The sequence below is a fragment of the Rattus norvegicus genome, chromosome 8, assembly GCF_036323735.1.
Source record: "Rattus norvegicus strain BN/NHsdMcwi chromosome 8, GRCr8, whole genome shotgun sequence".
NCBI classification, from domain to species: domain Eukaryota; kingdom Metazoa; phylum Chordata; class Mammalia; order Rodentia; family Muridae; genus Rattus; species Rattus norvegicus.
In genome coordinates, this window is record NC_086026.1 from 104,386,598 (window position 1) to 104,411,683 (window position 25,086).

Sequence of the window (25,086 nt, forward strand, 5' to 3'; positions counted from 1 at the left end):
TGTAAGGACCAGAATATCTCCTGACAATATAAAAATGCAGAGTTTGGGGCCTTACTCCAAAATTACTGTATTTTAATAAGATTCCCTGTTCTTGCTGATCTGGATCTCACTAACTGCATTGGTTGAATTCCAGAAATTCTCCACATTAGATCTTCCAGAAGGGGTAGGGGGTCTTCAAATCTTTAAAGAGGACAAAGGCAGGTATAACCAAGCACATTCAAGGAGTGCTGAGGACAGGCAGTGGGAGGGGTGAGAAACAACAGCACTCACACTCAGAAAACAAGGTGTGGGTTCCTCCTGAGGAGTTGCCTCAGTCCTTGGCATGAACACAGCAGAAGTCTCCATTCTCCTTGTCTTTTTTTTCTTAAAGCAGGCTTTTTTACACTCTAATCCATAAGCAATCAGCTTCTTTAAACAAGATTATTCAATTTCGTTTTTTATTAAATACAGTTATAACCTCTCCCTAGTCCTTCTCTCGCCAACCCCTTTCACACCCCTTTTCCCACTCTTTTGCTTTAACTATTACACACACATACACTATCTATATATGTAATATTATATGTAACATATACATATATAATGATATTATATAGTAATATAATTTAAATAAATGTAAATATTTGTATATAATGAAAATTAATAAATTAATTCTGGAGGGTTGATGAAGTGTGTGTAGGGATGAGTAAAGCATAGAACTCAAGTATATCTACCTTCTGCTTGATGAAAGTAGCCCTTTCTACAGTGAAAGATGGTCATTGGCCTGAACATACCCAAGGATGAGAATGTTCATACTCCATTGTGGAATAACACATATGTTCTTCAAAGGTCACAGGACTGAAAATAAGACCTGCCCAGGTCAGAACTGTCCCACTTCTTCTGTGGTCCTTGTTCTGACCTCTTTCTAGTCCTAAGCCACTTCTTCCTGATTCCCCTGATACTTTTTATCAATACCTATTCCAATCCTATGGAGAATTGAAAAGGAGAATGAGTTGAGGCCCTAGATATAACGTCTCCTCTGCCTTGATGTCTTCCTAGTCCCGGTTCTAAAGGAGAAGATACATGCTAATATCATTTCTAAATGGCAAACATGTTGTTGCGGATAGCAAATGTAACCGTCAGGACTAGGCAGAGCTATGGGAAGCGCATACACACATAAGAGCTAGAGCTCTTAGGCTCCTGGTCCTGACTGAAGTCACTATCTGTCTGTCCTTTCTTTCTCTGAGATGTGTGCAGAGCTGGCCTGGAGATGCTGTAAAAGGTAACCAGTGAAGTAGGAAGGGAGGCCGGACATGCTTGCAGAAATAGGGGGAAGAAGCATTGGTGAGGTACAGTCAAGCAGAAGGCCGAGAAGTGAACAGCAGAGGGGGTTGGTCCTCTATGCGGTTTGCTAGTTTCCCCCACCTCTGGGGCTGCACCCTGACAGAAGCAGCCAGCACCCACAGGAGACTGAGGCATGTGATCTTTAGAGCCAGGATCACTGTCAAGAAGGAAGGTGGATTTAGAGCTAAGCCACTGATTGGTGGATAGCACAAAGCCCTTGGCCTCTTGTCTCTTACATGTGGTTGCCTGAAACAGTTAAATTTAAGGCTGCTGTGCAGAGCCTTACACGACAATAACACAAGAACTACCTAGGTTACAAATAAAATGAGCATTAGAAAACAAAATTGTCCACTCTGAATTTGTTCTACGATGGGAAATTTTATGGCTACTACAGTCCCCCCTTGCTTGTGGAGGAAATGGTGGAAGACACCCACCTCTGCCTGAGTCCTGGACACTGCTTAACCTGCTAGGCCTAGTAAAAAATTAGACAGCTGGACAATTAAAACAGTAAGTGACAATAAACGCTATTTTAAACAGAAGCATTTCTGGAATTTTCCATCAATTATTTTCAGATCAGAACTGATTGCAGATCATTGAAAACATAGTATGAAATTTCCAATGAGAAGGGGTGGCTTAGGTGATAGCTAAATGAGACAGTTTCAAAGTGTGTTTGGCTTATAAAAGTCATTCTAATCATAGTAATTTATGTGATTTAATTAATTACCGGGCTATAGAATTATGATCATGTATGCTAATAGTAAAGGCCAAATCAACCTTGTTGCTTTACTTTAATTACAACAGCAAGCTTCTGATCACATGATCTTCAAGGTTTGCCAGGCACACGATGTAGCCATACACAGGATTCTGAACATATTTAGTAGGGACATTGTATGTTAGGGTTCCACAGGAGGCAAGGAAATGAAAGACAGTGGAGTGAGAGAAAACTCTGCTCAGAGGATGAGAGGAGCTAGCTCAGATGTGTAATCACCACATCACATATCTCCTTCCCTGAAATATCAGAAATGACAGCTACCAGATAAATTGGGATCACTTCAAGGCATGCATAGATGGCCTAATGTAGGCAGAAAAGCAAAGAAAGTTGGGGGAACATTGCATCTCAGCTGGCACTTCCGAGGTGACCAAGGTGACTTCAGTCCCTCATCCATTCCAGAGAGAGAATACTCAGTTATTTACCAACAACATTCGAAAGTTCCCAGTGCTTCTTTAAGGATTAAGTGGCCAGAGATGTTCTTAAGCTCTGTTTCTGTGAGGAAGGCAGAAAAACAGACAAGCGCAGAAACCATTGATGACAGTAGAAAACATGGAGCGGGTGAGCCAAAGAGAAGGGTGGGGAGTGACGAAAGGGTCAATTTTACAAAGCGATTAGGGGAGTTGGTCTGTTTATGTGACATTGGAGGAGATCCCCTGTCTTATTGCATCCTGCTTCTCCGATAGGATGCCCAGGCACTGCTGGCACACCCAGAGGTAGAAGGGCAAAGTCGGAAACGGGGAGTCCTCAGTGGTTCCTGGTCTCCTCTCTGGGTACCTGGAAGAGGAAGTCAGGAACAGGTCTGAAGTCTATCTTTCCCCTTGGAATATTTGCACTAGGTGGAGAGGAGAAGGCTGAGAGGAGGAGGTAGAGTCCGGGACAAGTAGAATCTGATTGGGAATGAGTGCCAAGAGTACCAGAGGGGCTGGAGGGGAGAAAGCCTTCCTCTGGAGTCTTAAGTGCCACTCTTTAGCCAAGGGTGTCCCTCTGGCAGTAGTTAATGAAGCAACTCTCTGAGAAGACTCTTGCTTGTTTCTGCTGGTTTATTTAATGGTGGAGGTAAATCCACATACTTCATTAGGGTGATTATATACCTCTTATGGGAAGGAATACCCAGGAATGGGAGGTCACTGGCTAAAAGCTCCAGGCTGTCTAGATACCTTCCTCATTAGCACAAAGAACTCCGGGTGTTATGCTATGTGACTGAGTGTCCATGGTCCTCAGTATGGTACAGTGGTTACGTGTTCCAGAGCAGAAACAGAGACAGATAGGGAATGGTCCACTCCGGCTCTCAAATCTCTGTGATTCCTTGGGTTTAATCTCATTCAACATTACCAGTTCTTATGCCTATCTGGTAGCCTGGTCTCACACACCCTATAATACCCAAATGGACGAGGGAACCACACGGGTGTTTTGCACTGAGCATTCCCAATTCTGGATGCTCAAGGGCCTTGTGGCAGGATGTGTACTCAGGACCATGAGTCAGGAGGAAGTGTGTTAAAAAATAAGGCCAGAGAGCTGTGGAGATGGAAGAAGGAACAGTGTTAGACTCTGGGAGTACATTACAATGTTCTTGGCAGAAGACTCACAGGGCCTGAGGGACCCACTGGGGAGGTAGGGACTTCACCTAGAAAGACATTGCTGTCATCCAAGCTAAAAATGATGATTGTTTAGAAGAGAACATTATGGCGAGAGGAGCTGAAAGCGGTTGGGCTTGACTAATAAATGTGACTGATGCTGTGCAGTGGGAGAAGGAAAAGGTGAGCCCAAATGCAGGACAGCAGGGAAAATAAGATACTATGCTGAACAGAGGGAGACAGCAAGCTGGGATGCTGATGCTGAGTTCACCAGGAGTCTGAGCCTGTGTGCAAGGATAGAGCCATTCAGTAACCAAGAAGCAAGCAGGAGAGGAAACCAGCTCCCTGTAGGTGTCTGCTGTGCTGAACCCCTTCGACCCTGCAAAGGATCTTACCCATTCTTATTCTCAGAATAATTCACTACCCAGCACACTTGTGTGTTTATCCACATCCTCTCCAGAATAGCAATACATTGCTCAAGTGGTTTCTCAGTAAAGAGGGGTTCAGTGAACCCTCAATCAGAGGACTCCCCTGCAGACTTGAGATAGACGCATCATGATATTTTAAACAAACACAGAGAAACATTTCATATCCAACCAATACGAACCAATATGCCTCAACAACTTACCACGCTTAAGTATTCCTGGTCCTGGTTGATTTTTGATAGGAACCCTGTGAAGAGTAATGTTAGATATCTTCCTTCCTTCCTTCCTTCCTTCCTTCCTTCCTTTCTTTTTTCTTTTTTGATTTCCTTAGAATTTCCCAAGACATGCTAAGAAACTAAGAACTGACCAAAAATCTCCAAAGACATTTATTAGATATATATTTCTTAACAAATTTTCCTGCTTGGTTTTTTTTTCTTTATCTAAAAATTTAAAACATAATGTTAAAAGAAATCCACAATGCAAACGAGTGGCTCTGTACTAGTATTATGTAAACATGTTTTAACAATATTTTATCTGATACCAACTTGAAAAATAACCACCGTGTAAATAAATGCATGCAGTTTACATACGAAACAGCTCAGCCCTTTAAAATTCTTTATTTCAAGCTCATTTGAAATGCCAGTATTCCGCTCACATAGCTCTATACTCTTAAGAATCATCAGCGTTTAATTTATGAGTGTTTTTATATCAAAAACCTCTGCTGCTTAAAATTCAGTTCAATCCCCTTGTTCTGAGTTGAGGAGTGTACTTATCTCCGATTCTTTTCCCCAAGCCCCCCTCTATGCCCAATTTCCCATAATTAATCTAATCTTTAATCCAAAGTAGAGTGGAGCTCTCACTAAAGCCCACCCAGCCCAGGGACACTAACAGTGTAGCAGAGCCAAGGAACAAATAACACATTGGCCCTGTTGTTGTTCTCTGTCCCCACATGCTATGTGGCATGTATGATTTCATGTAGCATTTAATGCTCTAAGAAATGTGGTTTTAAGAAATGCTCCCTGCGGTGGACCAGGAATGGGCTGGTAGGAAGTACACAGGAAAAGACGACAGCCCTACCACCTTCCGGGAGTGAGGGGCTTGGGCAGAAGTGCTCCTTGGTGCTCAGTTACAAAAAGAGTGCCCAGCTTCGCCAGGGATGCAAAGAGGCACACGAGGTCTCTTGTCTGATACTTGGCAATCAGAAGCATTGGAAAGAGCATCAAAAGCCTTGTCCAGGTCTTAGGTTGGTGACTCATAGATTTAGTGCTAAATTATGGCACGACAGAAACCTTTCCAGGCTCCCCAAAGCACACAGTGGAAAGTGGATGTGCCAGCTACTAGAAAAGGCAGCTAAGTAGTTGGCCCTTGTTCTGGGTATTCCAGAGTTGACTCCCACACTTTTTTTTCTTCATGTTTTCAAGAGTAGCTTTTTCTAACTCTTGACTACAGCATCATTTCCCTCCAGGAAGAAACTACTTCCTATATTAGTAAGACTCTACTGCTTAATGTTTTTCTATATGTTCCAATCCCAAGACCTCTTTCAAGCAAGTAGCAAGATTCACCTGGGCTTTGTTAACATGGTAATTACTGAGAGTTTTACCTGTCCTGATAGCAACTCCATTTCCCAGCCCTGTCCGTTGACTGGGGAGAGGACATTGGTTTTGATCGGTCTTCTTTTGGATTTCAGGCATAGTTGCGGTTCTCTTCTGTGGAGTCACTCAAGCACATTACACCTACAACAATCTGTCATCGGATTCCAAACTGAGGACCAAACAGGTAAAAGAAAAACTCATGACTGCCTTTGTCTATTTCTTGGCGTAGTGGTTCTGTAGCCACGCTGACAGTGCATGTGAAAGGAATTTCATTAATAAAGGAAAAAAGTACGCTTAAGGCTTCATTATAGGTTGGATATTTATAGAGTTTTTTCCCTCCAGGATAACCATTAACAATTCTCTTGGTAAGCAAAAATATAGTTATAATAGTCTCTCCCTCCTGAGAGATGGGAAGCATAGACTGTCAGTCTGGAAGATGAAAGACTTATAGTCTGTAATAATTCATAGTCACTTACATCTAAAGGCTTTATAAAGTGCGTGACTGTGGGTAATTATCCAGAGAAGGAAAAGAAGAATGTGGAAGCGATACTTGGTCATCAATTGAATGTTTTTATTTCAACTGCCCATTGCCAAGTGGGCTAAATATGTTTCCTTTAGTCTGAGGAAATATTGGAGTGTGTATCTGCAGAAAAACATACATAGACTCCTTCTACTAAGACCCACTTAGTCATTCTGTGCCAAGTACATCCTGAATACCAGGAATGCAGACAGAGGCTGAATGTGGCCTTTACTTCAAGGGGTAAACCCCTGGTAAAGGCTACAGACTAGGGTCAGGCATATAATAAGCACCCAACCCACAGTGTACCAGATATCTGGGACAAACAAATCTCAGGAGCATTTGGGGATCATCCTATGAGGTCTTCTTCCATAGTGGGGGCTGGGGAAGTCAACCAGAAGTTTCCAGAGACAATGCCCAATCTGGAACAAGGAAACAAAAGTAAAGAGATACCAAGTCAGATGTAGTAAGGGAAGAAGAGTATTTAAAGGGGTATGTGATACCAAGGAATTGTCACAGTCAAAGTCCCTTAGAGAATTCACTGATGCTCTGTAGATGGATTTATAGTGAACGCACAAGTAGGGAGAAGCTGGGTCATGTGAGGAATGAAACAATACAGGCAGCCTCAGGCTAAGAAAGATCACTCATATGTGCTTTAGGAAGGGAGTTGAACTTCATCCTTAAACTAGTAGAAAGCAGTGGTTCTCAACACTCCCAATGTTGAGACCCTTTAATGCAGTTCCTTATGTTTTGGTGACCACCAACCATAAGGTTATTTTCTTAGTACTTCATAACTGCAATTTTGCTACTCTTATGAATCATTATGTAAATATCTGAACAGCAAGATATCTGATATGGGCTCAGACCCACAGGTTGAGAACCACTGGATTAGAATTACCAGCAGGAATCATTGCCACAAAGCTATGCAGTCCAGAAAATGGGGACAACAGTGTTGGTGTGATTAGCTCTTTATAGGGGAAAATATGTTCTCTCTCTCTCTCTCTCTCATTCTCTCTCTCTCATTCTCTCTCTCTCATTCTCTCTCATTCTCTCTCTCATTCTCTCTCTCATTCTCTCTCTCATTCTCTCTCTCTCATTCTCTCTCTCTCATTCTCTCTCATTCTCTCTCATTCTCTCTCATTCTCTCTCTCGCTTTCTCTCTCTCTTTCTCTCTCTCTTTCTCTCTCTCTCTCTCTCTCTCTCTCTCTCTCTCTCTCTCTCTCTCTCTCCATTTCTGGTGGTTTTCTGGCAATCTTTGCTATTGTTCCTTGGATGACAGATCATTCTGATGGGTACCTTGTTCACGTGGTTTTCCCAGGTGCCAGCCTATCGCTAAATTTCTTCTTTTGATAAGAACATCAATCATATTGGCTTAGGCCTAACCTACTCTGACACAACATCATTTGAACTAATTACATCTACGGTGACCCTAATTCCTAGGGACAATTTCTGGAGCGCTAAGGATTAGAACTGCAACACATAAATCTGGGGGATGGATGCATAACTCTGCTCAAAAAGGGATTATTAAAGTATTTAAACAGACTAATTTTAGGATAATTGGTGCTTCGTTTTAGGATGCTCATTCTGGTAGATGTGAGGAAAAAGTACTTAGACAAGTTAGCTTTAATATTTAGTGGCAACAACAACATAATCTGGCCGTGCAAATAACATCCAGCAGGAAGCATTTGATTTGCATATCTCTAAGTGTCCACCATTTTGATTGGCAGGCTTGGTGGTCTTTACATGGAAAGAGCTTGTTTGCATGTTTGTGGATTTGTTAGGGTGTGTGTTCCAGTATTCACTTCACCAAGGCCCCCTTTCGAGTGCCACATGCCTGTCATTCTGTGAGTACTGAAACAAGTCCATTTCAATCCCAAGCTTGTACCACCTTTCCGAATCGCTTTATATAGCTCAGTACAACACAGGAAGTAACTGACCAACATGCAGTGAGTAAGCGTTGCAGTACTAAATGGCCAGGACTGTGGCTATAGGACATGATGAGGAACTGGACTCAGTCATGAGATCTATCCAAAACACAAAGGCAGGCAGAGAAGCCAGAGACGTCTCATGTGATGCTGGACAGTGGGCACAGGGAGAATAAAACAACATCCAAGCAAAATCTCAAACTGGCCACGAGTTCCTGCAGGCTTAGGGGGGACTCTGCAGTGGCTGAGACTGGTTTTCAGCCCTGTCTGTCACATCTCAATCTCAGCTTGTCTTCATTGTATCCTCTGAGACGGGGATTCTGCAAGGCTACCCTTCCCCCGCTCTCCCTTCACTTCAGGTAGATGCTTTAGAAACATCATAAAACACAATTTCTCACCTCTTGACAGCCCTCAAGTAAAACAGAAATAAATAAGCCAAAATCCTGATACTAATACCCAGAAACCTCCAATTCCAGGATGTTTTAAATTGTAAAGACTGGTAGCATTCTTCAGGGCTTTAAGGGAAATGTCTTGGGCTGTTTTTTTTCCTGAGCTTTTTCTGGTTCTCTCAGCATTTGTATTCCGGGAGGCTGAATCCTGTTTAGGGACTTGCACTTTTAAGTCACGCTATCTAGACCGCTCAGCAGCACTTCAAAGATAACCCGTCTGAGGGTGAGACAGCAGACCAGCACCTAGGGGAGACAAAGCCAAAATCAGTGCCCTACAGCCTTCTGTTCTGCCTCCAAATGTCATGAGGAGCACTCACTGACAGGCTCCCAGTTCAACTCACAGCACTCTCCCTCCTACAAAAAGAGGTTTCTACAAGCTTACTCCTTAATATCCAGATAACCGCACACTTCCGACCCTCGCTCCCTCACTGGCTTCCACCTAGACAAAGCAGGGGCTTAATAAACACTGATTCTTTTCCACTGTCTTCTCCTGGCTCTCTTCTTTTCTTTGATCAGTATCTATTATTTCTAATTCACTTTCCTCCAATAAATATGCATACATGCATATCTATATATGCATGCATAACTAAGTATATATATGTATATGAGAAAATATGAAAGCATATGTACTCATCCACGTCTGCTCAAGGTAGCAAGAGATGTTCCAATTCCACATGTGAGCTGGAGACTCACTATAAGTTGTACAGAATCCCTGTGGTATGGGTTACAGATGTGGCTATCACATCCCCACTGAACCTGAGGATGCTTTGGGAAATATAATGTGACATTGCATGGCTAGAGGACACAGTATCCCTTCCCATACTGTGTCCATAATGCCAACAGGTCGAGCAGGTGTCGAACCTCTTTGCCTTTCTCTCCAGGACCATGTAATGGGAAAGTACAAAGTTAACAAGGGAAGCCTTGAGGGGAATCTGCATAAATCAACGTTGTGTTATAAAATTTAAAGGTGATGCAATTTTAAAGGAGTTTTACCATCAACTTTGTCTATCCCAGTTAATCAAATAGCTATATCTGAAAATAAAGGCTTTTGAAAGTTATATATTGTTTGAGAATTAAAATGCCTTTTCAAGAATTACATTTTCAGTTTCAAAATGTGTTTTGTAAGATGACTGTCCTTTACATGTTAAGTGCATTATTTTCTTTCTTAAGCCTGTGGCATGAAAAACCACCCAGCCTTTCCATGTCTTAGGCACCAAGGAACATAGTGATCCCATGCTACGGCCATGGTAACGAGTCACAGAATCAGTTGTGATACACTTTATTAAGGAGCTTGTGAACAGGACAGCAATTCCTTCCCCCACTGGGCATGATGTGTGAAACTGTTTAGCAGGCGAACAAGTCTTGTGAACCTTGCCTCTGGTCCTAAACTCAACAAGCTAGTAGGGATATTCGAGGTGAACACCCACTCATAGCAGCCCCCAAGAAAACCTGTATGGGGCTACTCACAAGAATCCCAGCCTGACTCTGCCCTTCTTCCCTCCACAATCCTCCCCAAGCCAGGTTTTTCCATCAATTAGCTTTTCCTTGATGGAGGCTCACTTGCAAAACCTTGTAATTCCAAGCCGTTCATTTTTACTAGAATTTCTAGATCCTTTCTCATAGTTCCCACTTAGTTTCCACCATTTCTACCAGATACGTATGCAGCTAAGAAATTACTATTCATTAACACATCCAAAGTACTCATTTACTTTGCATATACCTTTCTACCTAAGAGATAGCTCCTTTGACTATCACTAATTACCTTTATTCATTAACTAACATTTTAGAGAGCCTTTTAAACCAGGCACCACTCAAGGTACAAGTAATATAATAGACTAAAAGGATCCTTTCGTAGACAAGCTTTACAGTAGTCAAGATAAATGACACTAGATTATATATTTACAATAGTCATGAAGTCAGTAGAAGAACAAGAAGTGGAGATAGGAGATTGGAGTTTGTAATTTTTCAATAGGTTAGCCAGACAAGTCCTTGTCAAAAAAGATACTTTAAGGGGATGGAAATGGGAACCATATTAATATTTGGAGTAGAAGTCTTTAGAAATTGAGAACAGCTGATAACAAGAGCAAAAGGACAAACATGGCTGGAAGAGAGGGAATTGAAGAGCATCTGACAGTAACAAGGACTAAGAGAGCATCTGAAGAGATTAGAGAAACAGAGGCTCCTACAGCTGTGTAGGTACACCTGACTCAGTAGCAGAGGTGTCATTCATTAGTCAGGGAAGGCTGTGTGACTAAAGGACACTCAGGCACCTGTGCTGACTCTCTCACTTGGGATGTGTATTAGGTCGTGAAATGGAGTTGTAGTATCACCAGCTGGACATTGTATAGTCCTTACCATCCAGAAGAATCCTCTAGGCCAAGTGTGCAATGTTGGAAGTCAACAGCATGTAGCTGACATTGAGAGATTGGGGCAAGTCTTAGGTCACTAGGGATATGCCCTTGAAGAGGACTATGAAACCCCAGGTCTCCTCTTATTTCTCCTTTGCTTCCTGACCATGGGTGAATGGTTTTACTCCATTACACAACTCTTTGATGTGTTGCTCTACCACAGGACTAGTACAACAAAACCAATCAATCCTTAGCTACACCTTCAAAGCTATGAGCTAAAGCAAATTCTCTCACTTAAAAAAATTAATTGTCTCAAGTTTGTTGTCATGGTCAGTAGGAAAAAGAGAGGCTGGGACAGTATCCTCTCCTAGAAATTAAAGGGAGACACGAGATCATTAAGGAATGTAGTGAGTTCTTCCAATAGTGATGAAATGTCAAGGAAAATAGAAACGGTGATACCGTAGGCTGGCAGAATGGTACGGTCAAACCCAATCAAAACAGGTCTAAGACAGACAAGGAAAGAAAGGTAAGCCTAATGGTGTATAGACAAGGCTTTCAAAGGAATTCCACTGCAAAGGGGACCAACAAAATGGATTGAGTAGCTGGCTATAGTGGTCAAAGAGGGGAATTAGCAGTCCTTGGTGAGTGATGTGGAAAAGAGATGACTAATCAGAGGGTTTGCCGTATCTTCTCAGAGGCAAACTTCAGCCTCAGGCTTTCTGATGCTGTGGTTCCAATGATTTGACCTCTTATTTAATGCTTGTCACTAGTAGGTAGAAGGGTAACAGTTAACATCACTTGTTCAACAGGCTTACATGATTGGCATAGATAAGTGGACATACGCTTGGTGTCCTAGTTATTGTTCCATTACTGTGAAGAGTTGCCATGACAAAGGCAAATCTTGTAAGAAGAAACTTTTAATTAGGGTTGGCTCACAGTTTCCGAGGTTTTTCTTGTCATTGCAGGGAAGCATGGTGGCAAGCAGGTGGGTGCTGGAGCAGTAGCTGAACGCTACATCCTGATCTATAGGCAGAGAGAGAGAGATACACTGGGCCTGGCATGGGCTTTTGAAACCTCAAAGCCCACCACACTTCCTCCAACAAGTCCACACCTACTCAAAAAGGCCACATCTAGTAATCTTTCTAAACCTTTCGATCAGCCCCACTCCTTGGAGACCAGGAAGTCAAATATATGCTCGTATAGGGTTGGGGGCCCTCTTGTTAAACTATCACATTTGGCTAGCTTTATCATACTTTGAACTGATTCAGACATTATTTTTTTCTTAAATTTCCTCTATTGTATTTGAAAATCCACCACTTTGAGTGCATTTTCCCATCTTAATCAGAATGTAGTTGGGTTGGACGCACATTTTTTCACGTGTTTGCTTTCAGAAAGGCAGATTCCTTGTCAAGTGTTTATGGGCAAACAATGGCACCTTCATTAGAGCATTCTTTCCAGATGCTTATTTCATTCCCACTCCCCTACCCCAGATGATATTTTTAGTGTTTATTGCCATTGAATGGGAAAGCAGCAATGCAAATCCAAATTTAAATTTCCAATAAAAAGAGACAATGGGAGCTAAATTGAATGTGCTATGCATGACTTTGCAGGAAAATTCAAACAAAGGATCTGGAATATGAGAGAAGCAAGATGATAGTCAAAAGGATGTTGGATTAGAGGTCACCAAGTAGGGTCTGCTGCAGGACCCTGGACACTTGACCTATGTGACCTTAAGTTTTTTCACTTTAAAATGAGTCATTAAACTGAATGTGTTGTCAAACATGTTTCTAGCATACTATTCTGTGGACCACTGAGCATAAGGTACACACACACACTTGGTTCTTCTTTTAAACTTCAGTCAAGGTGGGACAACTTGCTTATTGTGACAAGGCATGGAGGTGGGATGAAGGGCTGAAGCTGCAAAATTGAATTCATGATTGAGGCAATCCAAAATAACATCATTAGTTCCCACTGGGAAGAAAAACGTCATCCTGAGAATTGGATGGTTCTTTGTGAAAAAGGTTTCTGAGCTTGAACCAAAGCAAGTGGTTGCAAAGGCTTTCCCAAAGCCTGCTGGTGTCTGCAGCAGACGGCAGACAGCATAAACCTCACACTGAGGGCGCCCAGGATCTCGGACTTGAACAAAAAGACTTTTCAGTGTTTTCATTTTGAGCATGTTCTGAACATGTACTAAGCATGACAGACAAGATAGAAACCTGGGAAACAAAGGCAAACAAGGCAGTGATTCCCCTTAGGAGTTACTAATATAGGATAGGTCCATATATGGTGGATCTGCCCTATATTAGCATCAATTAACACAGAGGGAGGCCTATATTCTAGGAGTGAGAGGACTAAATTGCTTACTCAAGACAAGATGATCCTGAGAAGCTAATTTAGAACTTGGGGAGTTGAAGTTTGGTTCTAATGGTAATCAGAAGATTATATAGATATATACATGGCATAGAAGCAAAGAGAATTAAGTAATTAAAAGCATAACACAGAAGTCACTAAGACAAAGGAGCCAACGCGATATGTAGGAGCCACAAGCTTTCAGCAAAATAAGGAGAGGGTGTGTCTGACTGCTGGAGTACACATAGATGAGAGAACAGGAAAGAGGCATGTGGGAGAGAGATAAAATGAGAAAGTAAACTCAGGGACCTTGTAGTTCTCACTGGACTGTTCTGGACAACACTATCCAATTAGACTGATGACTGCTAAGACCTTTAGACTCGTGGAAGATAAGAATCAGATTGATGACATTATCGAGGAAAGTTTTAAGGGTTAGTTATGAGCAATGTGGTTATTGATCTTAACACAGCACGCTCTTATAATAAGCCACTCATCCAAATACTATTTAAATTTACTTCAGCCTTTGGAGACTCCAGACTCTTCATCTCTTAGGATGGTTGGCCTGTAAGAAAGGTTTATGGAAATTCATTATTTGGCTTTTGCCTTGGGCTTAGGTGCTCAATAAAACCTTACTGAATTAATAAGTAAATTAATGAATAACGGGATTATGACCATGAACATTCCAAGATAAAAATTAGAAAGGAGGAACAATATGTGCTAATTAATGATTTCTTTAATTCTGGTAGCATGCATTAATTTAAATTTAATGAGGTGGCTGCATAAGGCTAATGTCTAGGGTAATCCAGAGGCATGGAAAGAAGGATCAAGTTCAGTTCTTTTACTTACTGTGTCTCCTGCAGCGTGTCTCTCTCTGCCTTATTGATTTGCATTACAGTGGTCTTGGATTATGGTTTTGTGCATTTTCCCCCCTCCAATGCGTTAACAAAAGCAGTCAGGATTCGTGCCAGTTACCTGTTCTGAGACAGTTGAGGGAGGGAGCAACAATGCCCGTGCTTTCCTGACTTATGAGAAGATCAAAGATATCTACAGAAAGCATAGAATTGCCTTTATTTTTGACTCTAATTACATTTCTTTTGTCAGGATTCCTACCACTTTTCTTCTCCTCTTCATTCAGGGTACCTTTAAAATATTATCCTAGGAGGGCTGAATTTATAAATTATGGCAAAGTGTTTAAATTTCTCTGTAGCTGAGCTGGTGATTCCTTTCAATGAAACTCATTATATTGTACAAAGGACATTTAGTAGTTTGACTAATAAGTGGACCCTTTCAAATGCTAATGACAGCTAGGCTCCCACATCAAAGCAAGAACACACTGTACTGTACTTTCAGTGCCCAGAATGTCTGTGAACCCCTAGTCCAGAAGCTTTTTTTCTGCAGTCGGCATAACAACAGGGGCCACAGATGGCCATTTGGAACCCCAGTGAGTTCTCTCTGTGTTCTGAGCACTGGATCCCAAGGGACAAGGAGGATAAAGATACCTAAGACACAAACCAGGGGTCATGCTTCCCCTTGAATTTCTTTTCATGGAAATGTTCTTCTCCCGTGGAGAAGCTATAGTCAGGGTATAACTGCCCAAATGATCTATCCTGGTCTATTAACCTCACATCTGTGTTTGTTGATAATACATAACATACCATTATAGCTGGGAATTTCATGATTTAAAAACCAAAGAGGCTGAGAGCTGGATAGGGCTATGAAAATAAACTTTGAAGTTTCACACATACACACACACACACACACACACACACACACACACACACACACACACACACCTCACCATTCATCCATCTCTCCTTTCACCTTTAGACAACAAAAAAATACCATCAACAGTGCTTAAATAGCAACCCATAAATATTTATAACCCATACTCTTGTATGATTATATCAGATTCCATGCAAAATGAGAGAAAATGTATCTGAATAGAGTTTAATCCATCAACTGTCCTGGTCCCTATTTGATGACATTTAAGACAGATGGTTACCCATTATTACCTTAAAATTTCTAAGGATGGTAGTGGCATAACCCCCTTTAATGGCTCATTTATACTTTTATCATTCTACTTATAGGGACAGGTATGAAGGACTTTAGAATCATAATAGCATTTGAGGATGATAAATGGAAATGACTGTAATTTTTCTATACATTTTAATTAAATTTTATTGATGCAGCACAGAAAACATCAAGGCTGAATACATATGCCCAAGTGTGTGTTTATTGAGAATGTGGCCAAATTTCAGGCTGCCATTTCCTTGATGGCCTTGAAGGACCTACAGAATGTAATTAACAGGAAGCCTCTGTCTCATTCCTTCAGGAAAGAGACTGACTTGCTTCTAGAAACGTGACTCTAAAGTCCAAAAAACAATCCTATCAGAGACACTATGATCTGGAGCCCTGGATACAATGCCTGAAAGGGACTTTGGCTTTAGGAAAGTCACTTGAACACCTATGCTGTTTGACACCAAGGTTGGGGTTAGAGGGAATTCAAATGCCATCTGGTCTCAAGGGAGAACAGAATAGAAGGTAGAGGGTCTGTTCAAGACAGAGCACCAGGCAATGAGCTTTTCATTGTGGCTGCATTTCCCTTTTTGTTCCAAGATGAATTGAGACATGTGTCTTTCCCTGTATCACGTTGTGCCTTGCCCAAGTCAAATTAAACGCTCAAAAGTAGCGGGAAACAGACTTCTGATGAAAACTAAAGAAAAAGTGTTGATCCTGTTGTCACTGTGAGACTCTGTGGTCACAGAACTTTTACTTCCACAGAGACTGGTGAAAACAGGGTCACAGAGACTCCTTCTGCATAGGGTTATTTTGGATTTCCAGAAAAATGACATTTTGCTCAGCTCTTGACTTGCCTTTCTTTGCAAAAGATGCCATGCCTATGATTCTGGGGGGCTCTGACACTTGATAGAGCAGATCTCCAGACCACTAGGAACATGCAGGCTGGGAAGGCTTCATGGCCAGCACTTTGAAAGGAAGTGGCAGTGGGTCCAACTGCTGAGCTGTGACACAGCAGGTTTCTGGATAGCTAGTAAGAAGCTCCAGGTATGGGGTCTTCCCTAGGATGGGAAGAGAAACCGTGTCTTAACGTTTTATGTCCTAATGCAAGTCTTCTCAAATGGTGGTCTGTAGGCTGATTTCGGAGTGATTCATTTTTACGACACTGCCTGTACTCATTTCTGGCATAAATTAATAATTTATAGCACCGTCTTAGGGAAACACCATCATTCTCCCCTTCTGTGCTGATTTATAGCTGGGCTTTATGTCTTGCTCTTAGAGCACAAGGTTGAGATCTATATGAGAATTTTGATTCATCTAAGTATTCAAAGAATGAAAAGTTTGAGCCCATCCAGAGAAAAGCAGTCTGATTTTAAGGGAACATTTCTTTCCCTTAAAATCACTACTGGGTGCTTCCTGGAATGGATGTATTGTTTGTGGAATTCCTACATACCGGATTGTTAAATATGGCATGCTTTAAGGAGTTTCTCTACATTAAAGGCAGGAAACACCAATTAAAGCTCTAGAACATTCATAGCCTATATAATGTGTTCAGACCTGCTTGCTGATTTGTCTGACTTCTAGGACACCCAAGAGAAATAATCTGAATTTCATTCATAATTGAAGTTCAAATATTTATAAATTAATATCTAAAGAAAGAGCTTTGAGAGGCAAATCCCTAAAAATGGAAAGGACTATCACATAGCCCGAGGGCCAGCATCCTCTTGTAGGATGAACTTGACCACCCCAGCTCTCTCACCTGCTGGCAGACCTGTATTATGCCAACAGTGACTAATACTTTGGGTGCAGGGTTAGGATGGGAATAGAGGCAGAATAGTTTCATCAGAAATGCAGATGTCTCTACTGGAACTTAATCCTTTCAGGACCCTAGAAAAAGAAGAAAAGTAGAAATAATTTGAGCAAGTGTCCAAAGAACAGAAAAGGATTATTTCCAAAAAAATTAATACATACACACACACACACACACACACACACACACACACACACACACACACACACACACACCAGGGTTTTCTTTTTCTTTTTCTTTTTCTTTTTTCTTGTTCTTTACTATTTAACCAATCTTATTTTATTCTTTTCTAATTGCATTTGTACTTACATTTTAAATGTTATCCCATTTCTAGGTGTCCCCTTCAGAAACCCACTATCGCCCACCCCACCCCCCCTGCTTCTGTGAGGGTGCTCCCTCACCCCCCACCTACTCCTTCCCACCTTCCCGCCCTGACATCCCCCTACACTGGGGCATCAAGCCTTGACAGGACCAAGGGCCTCTCCTCTCATTGATGCCCTACAAGGCCATCCTGTGCTACATATGGGAATGGAGCCATAAATAGATCCATCCCTGTGTTCTATTGGGATGGTGGGAGCTCTGGGGGGGTCTGGTTGGTTGATAATGCATTCTTCTTATGAGGTTGCAAACCCCTTCAACTACTTTCTCTAACTCCTCCTTTGGGGAGCCTGTTCTCAGTTCAATGGCTGGCTGTGAGCATCCACCTCTGTAAGAACCATACCATACATGGCAAAGACAAGAAGGCAGGAAAATAAGGCTTAAGATGCCAGAAGCAGAACTAGCAGGTGCCCCAGGAATGAGACAGTCCTGGAATTGCAAGTGACAAGCCACGATGAGTGTAGGTGGAAGCTTGGGGTGACATCTGGACAAGCTGGGGCTAGCTACAGTTCTGTGGGTGGGAGAGCACCACCAGAGCACAGAGGCAGGCAATGCCTTACTGATGACAAGGGATATTTCAACTCTCTTAGAAACTGCTAACATGGAAAAATGTTCACGAATTCCAGGTACCTAGACCTCATGCCCAGGACTTCTGATTTATTTAGTCTAGACTAGGGCATAGATGCAGCGTAAATTCTACTTAAGTAATTCTGATGAATGACAGCATAGAGAAACTAGAAGATGCTGAGCTCTACATGGATACGGGTTGACTGGGATCCTGCTGGCTGGCAAGTGAAAAAGGTTTTGAGCCAGTAATCAAAGTAAAAATGTCTGTGTGTTGGTAAAGAGTGGCTACATACTGGTGGGCTTTGGGTAGCAGTCCTCAAACCAGGCTATAGCATGGAAACACCCAGAGAATATTTTTTGAAAACCTATATGATTGATGCCACTTTGAAGATTCCGATTTATTGGGTCTGAAGTGCAGCCTCAGAGGCAGACATTTTTTAATATCTCCTGGTGGGGGTGGGCAGCACACAAGAAGCAGATAGAAAGGACACAAGAGTCAATAAGAAACTCCTCCTTTGGGGTTTCTATAAATACTTAAGAAAAAAAGAAACCTGCTAGGGATTTTATGTTCTGTGGGAGTAGCTGGAGACTAAGAGACACCAAGATTTGAGTGTTTGTATAAATGCATATATTCGTAGGTAGGATGATTCCAAGAGATCACCAAAATAAGTATTCCACAGTTCTCAGCTCTGGAAAGGCAATGGCACTGCCAAACCCAAATCCACAAAATCCTTTTGGAGGTGACTTGTCCACCTCCTCAAAACTCACTTGGAGGCTTCCCTGAGGAGCCGCAGACGCGCTGTAACCATTGCAGCACGTGCAGCTGTCCTACTGTAAAAAATTAAATCTCTTTTTATGCATTCTAACTTTGTTAAATATCAATTGTTTTTTATTTGGAAAATATTGGTCATTCATTGTCTTAATAGTTTAATTAAAATTAACCTCTTAACTCTTGGGACTCCAGCCACTCAGCTACATGATATTAGCGCTTGTTCACCAAACAGGAAACTGGAATGTGAGAAGGGGGGATCATTCACATGACACTACATAGTGAGTAGAAACACAGGGGAAATGAGATTGGGACCAATTCTGCAGCCAGTGCCTTCTCACTGCGGATGGGTCTTTCCTGTCTTCAGCTTAGAAATCAAGAGCGTCTCCCAGCCTCTTGTGTTCTAGTTCTTCCTTCACAAATACATTTGGAAAGGCACTCAGTGTTGATTCTACAGGGACCCTTCTTATCGGTATTCTGTGCTCCCTATGCTAAACCTAGAAAACAGTAAAATATGTCCCCTTCACTTAGACTACTTGGTACCCCAAAAAGCAGCATTTCTCGGAGTCAGTACTCTTGAGGCTTCAGAGACTAAACTCTAATCTGCAATTTTGTCAGCTAAGCATGAAATATTTCTTAAGTGGAAATGATTACAATTAGCATTCTACCCACATGTGATTTAGGACAATGCTTTCTGTGACTGTTTCTTAAAAGTGAAGGCACACGAGTGTCTCAGAACTACATAAAAATAGAATGTTTTATATATAATGAGGTAAATGTTCAAAGAAGACTAAAATGTGTGTTTAAGGTTATAATTCATGTGCAAGTGTTCTGTAAGTTCATGTTGCATATTTGAGAATCTTTAACACTCTCAAGAGCCCTCATTCTCAAGATATTTTGTTGCACTCAATGAATACCTCTCCACAAAGAGAACCTTTGTCTGACAAGTTATAAGTACTCGGAAGCCCCATTGTCAGCAATGGAATGTATTCAAGGGCTCAAAAACAGATAAAGAAAACCCAGTTCCCAAAATCATATTTAAAAACTCCAAGAAAAGTCTCTCAGTGATCTCTAATGTTAAGGAAAAACAAAATTTTAAAGGATGCGAATGCATTAATAATGTCCAGTTGGGCATGAAAATATACCTCCCCTTTGTCCTGGCTGAGAGCAATAGGATGTAGCAGAATCAAGGTTTCTACTTCTCTTTCTGCTGAGAAACAGTTTGTACTAGCACATTTCGTGATATGAAAATTATCCCAATTCCGTGAGAGAACATTAGTATTTTAAGCTGTCTTTAAGACTTTCTCTAATCTCTGTGTTCATAAATGGCTCAGTTTTACATATATTAAAAAAGATATACTTAAAGTAATGTAGATCTCTCCGTGATGCATATGTAAGTTATATGGGGTACCTTGTCAGCACTGTGAGTACATATGAGTGATTCCTCGGCCATACGTTATGATGTGAGTGTTGACCTCCAGGAGTTAGGGATCAGATCTATCTTTCAGAACAAAGATGGTTGCTTTTCTATTGTTGACACAAATGTTCTGATGAGTAATGGATTCAAAGCAATGTTTCTTATCCTTTTTCAATACCCCTGAACCCAAGAACATGAGAAGAAAATCCTTGATTTTAAATTGCATTGCAAATTTCAGCTCATGATACAAGCAGGCAAAATCTGACTTTATGAAGGTGTTTTGTTTTTTGTCTTGTTTTTTATTTTTGTTGTTTCTTTATTGGGTTTTTTTTTTTTACCAAAATGTCACATGTGCCATTAGCTTCTCAGTGACTTCAGTAAGGACGGTGACTCAAAGAAACTGTCAGGGTAAATGAATGTCATTTTTCTCAAGATATATTTTTTCTGTCATTGCTTACTATCAAAACTCATTGACCAGTGTTGTCATATGTGAAACCATTAAGTCAATAAATAAACCCTGAAATCAGCACATAAAACTTGGGTGGGTTCCAGGCTCCAACCTCTGCACCATTGCTGTTTCCTGAGAGTAAGCAGAAACAGGACCAAAATGCTACAGAACTTAACATGAGCCAAGGATAGATCATCCTGTTGAAATATTCCTGCCACAGGCATCCAAGAACAAGGACCCGACCTGGGGAGGGGCACACAGTGCTTCTGGGGATATGTAGTGCATGGTTCTGGGGAAATGGCAGTTTCTTTAACAAGTTCAGGCTCCAGGATGACCATTTTAATAAATACCACTCTAAGATACTCATATTTCACCCCGAGACTTCAAAAAGTCATATCATGTTCATAGTTCTGTTGACTGAAAGATACATGTCATTTAAAGTCATTTAGAAGTTGTTTCAAAGATTCTAAAAAGAACCTATGCGTCTTTTTTTATTTTTAATTGTGCATCTTTCTGACTTCTAGATTTTCATGACCCCAGAAACATCAGGTTTAATTCCTATGAGCTGGTCTTGCCTCTTTATGTATTGAATGATAACTGAACTAATTTTCAACATATATAGTGTGGGTTTCTTTTCATAAATAGAACTGTTTGAAGTGAAACTGGGCAAGGTGGTTATTATGCTCTGATTGTAACTGTATGGACTAATAAGAAAAGCATTTACTATAGCTTTGTGAGTTATTACGACTTGTAAAATATGACTCGATTTATTTATTGGTGCTTTATGTTAGAATTTGCCTTCTATTTCAGACAATATGCTAGGTGGATTGCACTCAGACATTTATTCCATTACAGAGAGATCTATAGTATTATTTTTTGAAAAATATACATAATAACTCTTCATAAATGTTCACCTCATTAACTAAGAAATGCCATTTCACTCCAGCTACAAAGACCTTTCCCCGACAGAGGAATATTCACGGCAATGGCCTAGTTGAAATCTTTTCTCCCACTCTCAGACATGTTTTCTCTTTTTTAAATTCCTTCACCTCCAAATGATTCAAAAATATGATATTTAAAGCTGCGGCCATTTTTTCCCACAGCTATGGGTCTCTGCCACAGCAAAGGTCAGTTTGCTACACTGCGCAGATGCTTTGCTCATCTCACTATTTCAGCCTTTCAGCCTCAGAGCACAACTTCTCCTTAACTCAGAGCATCCGCCCTTTGCAAAGTACTTTCACGTGGGTTGGATCCATAAGTCTGTTCATTCCAGGACTCAGATGTATGAATGCTGATTTATCCTGTGTCCTGAGGCAAGTCTTCTGCTACCTCCCACACCTGACAAGGCAGACAGGTTGGGAGGGAGCCCCAGGCGGCCTGAATCTCCTGGTGCACCAGTACGTATGGCAGGGAGGAAGAACCAAGTCACTGTCATCCCTGGGAATTTGGTGCCTTAAGACAGGGGCATGTTCTACTTCTGTATGCTGCATCAGAATGTCCAGTTGTTTGCTACACGTAGGCTGGTCCTCATGTTGCATTTGTAGTGTGAATGGATGAGCCCCTGCGTTTTCTTTTATGAGGCCCCGGCCCAGCCTGCAGGAGCACTAGGAGTAAGGATTACTTAGCTTTGCTGCCACTGGCCACTGTAGAGGGCCACCCTGTGCCCCACGCCCATACAACCACCTCTTCGGGAGACATTAAAAAGAAGTCTGACTCAGTGGGTGTCACAGGAGACCTTGAGAAGAGAGCTAAAGATTAACTAGATGTGAAATATAAAAGGCCCTGGGAAGGACAGAGGCAAGCAGATGGGGGCTCGTCTGGGACCGCTGTCTTGTGATGGATAAAAGCTCATCATCCTTATGGTAATCTCATGTATGAGGAATGAATAGCCAGAATGGGTGAGAACATTAACAGTGGTGGGACTGAAAGAAACCTTATTCCTCAAACAAGCTCAAGTATCTACTGGAAAAGCAAAGCCTAAGCCTCTCCAAACAACAGGTTGAAATACATTTCTTTTCCATTTTCTATTTGACTTTCATCCTTTTTATAACAATTCAGCCCACAATACTCTTTAGAAGAAAACCAAAGTTTAGTTTTACTTTGCTTTGGTTTCTTCTTGTTGTTCGTATGTTTTGTTTGTTTGTTTCCCACTATTGGGTTAACTGCTATTTCTTCTCAGAATTTTTCTAAGTAGTTTCATTTTAAAACAAACAAACAAAAAAAAGTGACTATACTATACACTAGAAGTTTCCAAGCACGGCTGGGTTGACTGGGTTCAATTGCACTGGTTGGTTAGTTGACACACTGGTTAGGTTTTTGTGAACGTGACACAAGCTCCAGGTAACTGAGAAAAGGGAAACCTCTATCAGAAATAGTTTTCATCAGATGGGCCTTTAGAAAAGTCTATAGGGCACTTTTAAAAAAAATATTATTACCGATTGATGTGGGAGGGCCTATCCCATTGTGGGGTTGGCAAGTGGGCCTGGTGTGTATAAGAAAGCAGCATGAGCAGGCCTTGAAGAATAAGCCAGTAAGCAGCATTTTTCCATGGTTTCTGCTTCAGTTCCTGCCCCTGGGTTCCTGCTTGAGTTCTTGGCCTGACTTCTCTCAGTGAGGAACCATGATGGTGCTGCACAAGCCAAATAAACACTTTCCTGCCCAAGTTGCTTGTCATCGAGATGTTTCATCATAACAATAGAAGGCAAACTAAGACAGCTGGGGCTTGGGAGTTGGTTGTTTTGTTGTTGGTGTTGTTTGCTTTAATTGGTTTTTGATGTTTCATTTTGTGTTTTTGGTTTGTTTGTTTGTTTGTTTGTTTGGACAGGGTCTCATTATGTAGACACTGTTGGTCTAGAACTCACAGAGATCTTCCTGTCTCTGCCTCCCTCCTGAGAGCTGTGATTAAAGAGGGTCTGCCCATACCATACACACTTCATAAGCGTTTGGTAACAAGGCTTCTTCACAGGTTTAGAAATTATTGAGGTCCCCCAAAGAAGTTTGATTTTGTGAATCATGTTCAGGGGAGGTAGCTAGAACTAACTCCCAATTCAGGTTTAGCAACATCCTGAAGACATAATGGGTGAACTCGCACAGTGCAGTCAGCGGACTCCATACATCAGCTTTCTCCCACTCCCCATAAAGTGCCAACTGTTAAACACTTACCAGAATAGGAATAATTACAGTGATCAATCTCCCCATATTAGACAGCTTAAATGAGGATTTAGAAATTTTACGTAATTTATTTCAAAATGATAATAATGAACATATTACATGTTAAAATAAGCAATGCTTTCAGTTTACATTTTTGCAGAGCTCCAAATGTCTGATTTAGAGCAGGCAGCTGAATTCTGTCTGCTTCAACTGATATTAAATTGTGAGGTTACAAGTGAAAATCTCCAGAAACCTCTACTAGGCTATATTCATGAGAGTGAGTGCATAATGAAGAGTAGTTCACTGTACGGAGTCTTGAACATCCTGTCGTCCCCACGGACTTTCTGCAAAGGCCTCAGAGAGTCCAGGGCCACTTTCATGTGACACACATTGACAGTCAGAAGACAACCTTCAAGGATGAGTTCTCTCCCTCCGTGATGTGGGCTCGGGTGTAAAGCTTGGGTCATCAGGCTTGGCAGTGGGAGTTGTTTTTAGTAGCTGAGGCATCTTGACAGCACCAGTTTTATATATATATATATATATTTTTAAAAAGCACTCTTTTTCATCCCAATGGATTTTTATATAAATCTTCATTAAAATGTCTCATGTCATGTACACTAACAATTACCAAGATCCCTTGCTGTTGCTTTTTCTGCTTCATTTTTTATTCAGTTTCTACATATTTTATCACCTAGAGAACAAGAGAGTAAAGAGGAGGCAAGATGGAGCCCAGTGAAAGTCGAGGTAAACTGCCTTCTTTCTGAAGGTTTTGGGATGTGACTCCATGCTTTATGTCTGATTAGCATTTCCTGACTTTTATCTTAGTTTTGGTATAGGTCGAGACAGGAGATGCTAATTCCTTCAAAGTCACTCCCGATCTTAAAAGATGTCACAGGGGAAAGGAGTTGGTGCTGCACACAAAGTCACCTTATATGAAGTGTGTACCTCACTGCTGGTTCAGTTCTTTTATCCCCATCTGTAGATATACACAGTGTCCTTTAGGCTTTTTAGTGCTTTTTCTCTGGACTTGGGCTCTTACCCAGTTCACATTGCTGTATCTTCATAGTGTTCGCTCCTCTGACGTCTGAGTCATGAAGAAAATCCACCACAGCAGTAACAAACTTCTCATCTGTCAGGCAGTCTGGAGCCCACCATACCATTATTCATAAGACGAAAACTGTTTTAAACTATCAAGAAAGGCATGGGATGAACACATAAAGGTCATTTCTCCTCCTCAGCTCCCTCCTTGCTATAGTAGGA

General features: G+C 41.4%; 1 protein-coding gene across 2 annotated transcripts in view; it reads left to right on the forward strand.

Annotated features, from left to right (window-relative positions):
* The window catches only part of Slc9a9 (solute carrier family 9 member A9), a 563,666-nt gene that overhangs the window by 274,319 nt on the left and 264,261 nt on the right, over window positions 1-25,086 (forward strand). For both annotated transcript variants that reach the window (XM_063265800.1, NM_001271438.2), the window contains exon 9: window positions 5,779-5,867. In XM_063265800.1, the coding sequence (XP_063121870.1) occupies window positions 5,779-5,867 (89 nt within the window). The remainder of the gene's footprint in view (window positions 1-5,778; window positions 5,868-25,086) is intronic.